At 37.1% G+C, this 6,932-nt stretch overlaps 1 protein-coding gene across 1 annotated transcript in view; it reads left to right on the top strand.

Moving 5' to 3' along the window:
- Positions 1 to 648: 648 nt before the first annotated feature.
- Positions 649 to 6,932, top strand: part of LOC107601284 (RNA polymerase I-specific transcription initiation factor RRN3-like) — a 12,192-nt gene continuing 5,908 nt past the window's right edge. The window contains exons 1-11 of the mRNA XM_016293420.1: positions 649 to 758; positions 987 to 1,105; positions 1,196 to 1,252; positions 1,774 to 1,863; positions 1,952 to 2,081; positions 2,165 to 2,224; positions 4,311 to 4,374; positions 4,472 to 4,541; positions 4,644 to 4,742; positions 4,813 to 4,905; positions 5,594 to 5,726. Coding sequence (XP_016148906.1) covers positions 1,010 to 1,105; positions 1,196 to 1,252; positions 1,774 to 1,863; positions 1,952 to 2,081; positions 2,165 to 2,224; positions 4,311 to 4,374; positions 4,472 to 4,541; positions 4,644 to 4,742; positions 4,813 to 4,905; positions 5,594 to 5,726 — 892 coding nt within the window. The 5' untranslated portion in view covers positions 649 to 758; positions 987 to 1,009. The remainder of the gene's footprint in view (positions 759 to 986; positions 1,106 to 1,195; positions 1,253 to 1,773; positions 1,864 to 1,951; positions 2,082 to 2,164; positions 2,225 to 4,310; positions 4,375 to 4,471; positions 4,542 to 4,643; positions 4,743 to 4,812; positions 4,906 to 5,593; positions 5,727 to 6,932) is intronic.

The following is a 6,932-nucleotide window of genomic DNA, read 5'->3' as shown; positions in this document are numbered from 1 at the left end:
AAATTATTATGGTTATGTTCAAATATATTCTGATGCATCGAAAAATATGGAAGACAAAGTAGGTGTGGCATTTAGTATCCCAGAATTTAATGTCAAAGTCAATAAAAGAATCACAGATAATTTGTCAATTTACACAAATGGTGAAATGATTGCAATTTTACTGGCATTGCAATGGGTGGAGGAACATAAGCCAATGTGGACACTCATATGTTCTGATTCAAGCTCATCTTTAATTACAATTAAAACATGTCATTCAGAGAGCAGAGCAGATATAATGATTGAGATTCTTCAAACAATATATAGGATCCAGATGATGGGAATTTCTGTAGCTTTCTGTTGGGTACCAGCGCATGTGGGAGTTAAAGCAAATGAGTTAGCAGACGAATATGCAAAGGAAGCGACAAAGAAAGTAGACATAGATATGCAGATAAAGTATGGTACGAGCGAAATGAAGTGTGTAATCAAGCAACATGTGAAGAATAGATGGCAGAAATATTGGGAAGAAGAAAGAACAGGGAGATGGTTGTATAGCGTTCAAAGAGTTGTTGGTAAGTACAGAGTAACAGGAAGAAATAGTAGGTGGCGGTAATGCACCTAAAAGTTGTATGCCATCCGCCATTAAACACGCTAGTTCCGTAACAACAATGCAGCACTTCCGGTCGTGCAGAGCTCGGCATGGTTACGCATGTGACTATTCCTATAACTCGCTTATAATGCCTGATTTAATTATAGACTTTTTTTTGAATAAACATTATTTGGTGAGTTGTGATCTATTAACTCTCGCGATGTAGTCCGTTTAATAACTACGCGCAGCCTATAAGTAGCTATTATTTTATCTTCACACAGCCTTAATGTTTTAATTGTGTGTGTTTTCTCGAGTGTGTGGATGCAGCGGATGTCGTTTACACAATGAACTGTGAAGCGGATTTAGTTGACGTTAATTAGGTGTTTACTGCGTTTAACGTCGTTTTGTTTGGTGTTCGCAGAGTAAAATTATTTGTGATAAATAATGGAAATTGAGGGCAGAGATTTTCTCAATACACCTCCGAAGAAAACGGTGCGTTTTGGAGGCACGGTTGCCAATACATTAGCGAAGCTACAAAAGGTGAGATTGTAAATAACGTTACAGTATAAAGCCGATGAAATGTCACTGTCTGTAAAACATGTCCTGACATGTCTGATGGGACCTCTACAGGGCGACACAAGTGATTATGAACTGATAAAACATCAGCTCTCAGATCCTGATATTAAGGCAAGTGTTGTTTTTAATCGGTATTTCAACGTTTCCACGCTTAAGATTGTGTTGTCAAGACCTGTACAAATCATGGAACATATAAATCCTTAGATGGTATGAATAATACTATACAGTGAATACATTTATGTGCCTTAAAATCTTTCATTGGCTGGACTTTATTGAATTGGTCAAACCGACTCACGAATCAGTCTAAATCAGAGGTGCCCAAACTCAGTTCTGGAGGGCTGGTGTCCTGCAGAGTTTAGCTCCAACTTGCCTCAACACACCTGCCTTTAGGTTTCTAGTATGCATAGTAAGAGCTTGATTAGCTGGTTCAGGTGTCTGATTGGGGTTGGATCTAAACTCTTCAGGACACCGGCCCTCCAGGACCGAGTTTTGACAGCCCTGGTCTACATGATTCATTAGCGAAATGGTCTGAATCAAAATTATGTTTGAAAGTCCTTATTCAGTGTGGGAATCCTGAAGTTTGTGATTCAAACAGAAATGTTCTTTCTCACTTATCTTGTATCTTCTTGTAGGACGCTCAGATTATCAGCTGGTTGCAGGAATTCAGGACCTGTGTCACTCAACTTGGCAGAGATCATGAGCAGTTAATATATGTTGTTTTGGTGAGGAAAATACTATCGTGTCAAATGATGAACAAAAGCAGTCAGGTCATTTTCACTGTGTTAATGCAAGAAGTGTTTCCCCATACAGAAGCTGCCATGGCTCGGTCGCAGTCAGGCTGTGGTGGAAGAATATCTGGCTTTTCTGAGTAACCTGGTGTCGGCCCAGACAGTTTATCTCCGAGCCTGTCTCAGAATGGTCATCACTAATTTTGCACCAAGTAAGATTTATTATGATAATGCTTCACTCCATTCACATTGTTCAGATGACTTAAAATAACGTTTTGTTTTCTTCTTCTTTCAGAGAGAATACGAATCCAAGAAGGAAATGTGGATATTTCAGATTCTGATGACGAAGATGAAAGTTGGTGTTCTTTTTTTATATCACCTGCTTGTTTTGTGATCTAATTTGTATTACTGACTATTGTTTTTGTTGATTAATTTATACAGTCATATACCGGGATTTATTATCTACCCTGGTGATGGACCTTAGTTTGGATAGACTTGTTGGATAAACAAACATATATATATATACTCTCATAAAACAGACTGTGATTTTTATCCCTCACAGCATTGTTGTTCATTTGGGTAAAATCCAGCATGGATACCCTGTGTTGCATACCCTGTCAAAAGTTTATAGACCAATATACCAGCCAGCCAGACTAACTAATATGTCGTTTAGACTAATCTAATTGGCCATTTTGTTTAGATATTGTTAAATAAGCATGTGTTTTATCTCAATGTTGTATACACTACTATTTAAAAGATGGGGTTAGATTTTTAAAAAAGAAATTATTCAGCAAGCACTCAATAAATTGATCCAATTTGACAGTAAAGACATTGATAATGTTACAAAGGTTTTCTTTTTCAAATAGATGCTGTTCTTTTGAAATTTCTATTCATCAAAAATCCTGAAAAAAATGTATCACGTTTTCCACAAAAATATTAAGGCGCACAATAGATGTTTTAAACATGTTTCCTGAGCATCAAATCAGCATATTAAAATGATTTCTGAAGGCTCATGTGACACTGAAGACTGGAGTAATGGCAGCCTTGCCACCACAGGAATAAATGTTTTATTATTTAATTAAAGGAAATGCATCCTGAGATTGATGTTAATTCAACATAAACATAATATTACAACTTATATATGTACAAAATTACGCAGTTATTGCGTGCTATAGTCAGAATGTGTGATCCTGTTGTGGATGCGCTCTTCCCATATCAACGCGTTGAAACTCAGCAACTAAACCCAAAGAATTCACATCGTTTTATTATAATAATGTTCTCATTAGAATGTTATATACACAACATTCCCAATCATAGATATTAATGTTGTGCACTGCTGTTTTAGCTGCGTGCGCTGAGCTAAAGACGATCACCGGTAAACTGATGCGCTCTTTTAACTTAACCAAATGCATTCTATATGAGATAAACATATACATCAGATATACATCAAATAAACACAATATTACAACGTACAATTGCACAAAAGGCTGCAAACGAACAGCGCGCATCTGAAGTGTCTCTGAAGGAAATAATGCATTATTTATCGGCTTTAAGATATCGGCCAAATTTTCTTATCAGGCCGATACCGATAACAGAAAAAATTAGCATTTATCGGCCGATACCGATATGGTGGCCGATATATCGTGCATCCCTAATGTTTTATAACAGAAAATAGTTATTCAAAATTATAATAATATTTCAGAATATTAAGGTTTTACCGTTTTGATTAAAGGGGTCATATGATGCGATTTCAATTTTTCCTTTCTCTTTGGAGTGTTACAAGCTCTTGGTGCATAAAGAAGATCTGTAAAGTTGCAAAGACTAAAGTCTCAAATCCAAAGAAATATTCTGTATAAAAGTTAAGAGTCAGCCACACCTACCTAAAACGTCTCGTTCTAACACGCCCCCACATATCTATGTCACGATGTGGGAAGATTTGCATAACGCCGCCCAAATGTTCACGCAAAGAAAGAAGGCATAACTTTTATTCTCGCTGTAGTATTGTTGTTGCCGCCGCTGCAATGTCGTGAAGGCGCTATGTTTCGTTGTGAAAGCAAAACTACTAAGGCGGGGCATAGAGGAGAAACAATAATGTACAGTATGTGGAAAATAATGTGTTTTTTTAACCTTAAACTGCATAAACACATTTCATTACAGCATTTTTTTACATTTTTTACATTAATACATTACAGTATTACAGCAAATACACAAAATAATGTTCTTTTTAGCAGCATCATATGACCCCTTTAAATAAATGTGGATTTGGTGAGCATAAGTTTTCTTTAAAAAAAAAAAAGTTCAAACTTCTGAATGTAAGCATTAATTTTGCTGTCATTATCCATTCCTGTCATCAATCAGTGAAAGTGTATCTGTATGCCATTATTATACCTTCTACTTTGCACCATAATTCATTGTTTTGTTTGGTTTTTTAATTCGCACAGATCTGCCGAGGACATTTGATCATTGTCATCAAGCCTTACAGCTTATTACAAGATATGTTCCATCGTAAGTGTCTTATAAAACCTCCAAAAGCGTAGCAGAGTGTAGCAGTTTACTGATTTAGTATAACAGTGACTAATAAACCCTTTCTTCGTTCTTTCAGAACCAGTCGATTCCTGATGCCAATCCTTTCTGACAAGTTCCCTTTTGTGCAGAAATCCTCCAGAACACTTGTGAGTTATGTAGAAAGCATTTAAATCCAGTATTGGGACTAAATGAATATCATTACATGCATGAATGTGATTGTTCTGAGGCCGTGTTGTCTGTCCACACAGGAGTGTTACGTGCACAACCTATTGAGAGTTTCGGTCTACATCCCTGACCTGAGGAGAGACATCATAGAGCTCATCATCAGCAAGATGCTCACGCTAGATGTGAGGGACTTGTGTTCAGTTACTGTACTGATGTCTTTGCAGCTGTTTGACGGCTGTTTTTGACATTTAGGTTAGTGCACCACGGAGTGAGATTGAAGAAGTGGAAAGTGGAGCTCAGCAAGATGCTAATGGAGCATCACAGGATGACTGCCTCTTTGACATGGTGAGTCCAAAACACTTCAGAAAACCAGACGCATGTATGCAAAACATACTCGGTGGGACATACAGTGGGTACGGAAAGTATTCAGACCCCCTTAAATTTTTCACTCTATGTGTGAAAAACTTGTTGCATCTTTCCCAATAAGACTCATGGCTGTATTAGATCAAAAGGGTGCTTCTACTAAATACTGAGCAAAGGGTCTGAATACTTAGGACCATGTGATATTTCAGTTTTTCTTTTTTAATAAATCTGCAAAAATGTCAACAATTCTGTGTTTTTCTGTCAATATGGGGTGCTGTGTGTACATTAATGAGGAAAAAAATAAACTTAAATGATTTTAGCAAATGGCTGCAATATAACAAAGAGGGAAAAATTTAAGGTGGTCTGAATACTTTCCGTACCCTCTATATTTAAAGGGATTGTTCAGTCATCATATATTCAGCCGCATGCCACTCCAAACATGTACAACTTTCCTACTATCGTGAAATCTCGATGAATGTACTTTAGTCACTCTTTTACATGCAGTGAATAAGGACTGGAAATTTCAAGTTTAAAAAAAAGATGCAAAAGCAACCAAAAAGTAAATGAGGAACCAAATTAAGCCCTAACTTAGGAGTAACTTATTTATATCGTAGTCTTTCCATAATGTTTGAATAGTCATAGATCTTACTCATTTTAATGTAATATTCAGGATGAGGAAGAGGACTCTCCACTGGATTCATCGAGACCTGATGGAGCTGTGATGGTTCATCCTGTAGCAGAGAGACTGGACACGATGATGACTGTCCTGCTGGCTTATATCAAGGACATTTGCCATGTCAATGGTCAGGATGTTACCGTTTTATGAACCATAGAAGTTGTTTTTAGGACTGTCGGTCAATTCAAATGTTTAATCAAAATTCGGTTTTAGGACATTGTCAGTTTTTAGGAACGAAAAAATACACTGCCATTTTAAAGTTTGGGGTCAGTAAGATTTTTTTTTAAAGAAATGAATGCTTTTATTCGGCATGGATGCATGAAATGCCTTCTGTCTCAAATGAATGCTGTTCTTTTTGAACTTTTCTATTCATCAAAGAATCCTGAAAAAATGTATCACAGTTTGCATAAAAACATTAAGCAGCATGTTTTTAAACATTGGTAGTAATGAGGAATGTTTCTTGATCAGCATATTAGAATTAGGGGTGCTCCGATTGATCGGCTACCGATCACCATCGGCCGATAATCACGCTGGAATGTTTGATCAGCTACCGATCACCATCGGCCGATAATCACGCTGGAATGTTTGATCAGCTACCGATCACCATCGGCCGATAATCACGCTGGAATGTTTGATCAGCTACCGATCACCATCGACCGATAATCACGCTGGAATGTTTGATCGGCTACCGATCACTATCGGCCGATAATCACGCTGGAATGTTTGATCGGCTACCGATCACCATCGGCCGATAATCACGCTGGAATCACGCTGGAATGTTTGATCGGGATTAGGTTTAAAGGGAAAGAGAACTTTTAGATAAAGAAGGCAATAATAGATGGCACTCGTGCGTATAGGAAAACAAAGTCACCGCACGATTGCTTGTAATAAAGATTTCAATGCAAAAGAAAAGGCAGTAGAGCTGTCTATTACTGTCAATGGTAAGTTTGTGATAACGTAAGAAAAGTAGTTTAAATGTTTTGCCACTTGCTTGAGCAACTTAATATATAAATCTAGAAGTAAATGCAAAAGTAAAAAGCATTGAATAATGTGTTGCTTATATTTATTGTGTTTAAACATGTCTGTGAAAGATTGTATTACTGTACTGTGAAAAAGCATTTTCAGTGACGATGTTTGGATTTGAAATCAAAATAATGGATAAATGTTTTGTTTGTGGTAAACATCAGTAGCGGACTCTTGTGTGAAAGCACAGTCCGTGCTGCTTCCCCTCTCACAAGAGTCAACTAAGAGGGGAATTCCCCCATTTTTAAAAATGAAATTCAGGCCCGGAATAAATGTCTAAAAATCCTGATTGGAGTATCACTATAAATAG

This window comes from Sinocyclocheilus grahami, unplaced genomic scaffold, assembly GCF_001515645.1.
Source record: "Sinocyclocheilus grahami isolate Dianchi unplaced genomic scaffold, SAMN03320097.WGS_v1.1 scaffold302.1, whole genome shotgun sequence".
Classification (NCBI taxonomy): domain Eukaryota; kingdom Metazoa; phylum Chordata; class Actinopteri; order Cypriniformes; family Cyprinidae; genus Sinocyclocheilus; species Sinocyclocheilus grahami.
The sequence above is the reverse complement of the archived record's forward strand: the minus strand, read 5'-3'. Positions and strand labels throughout refer to the sequence as shown.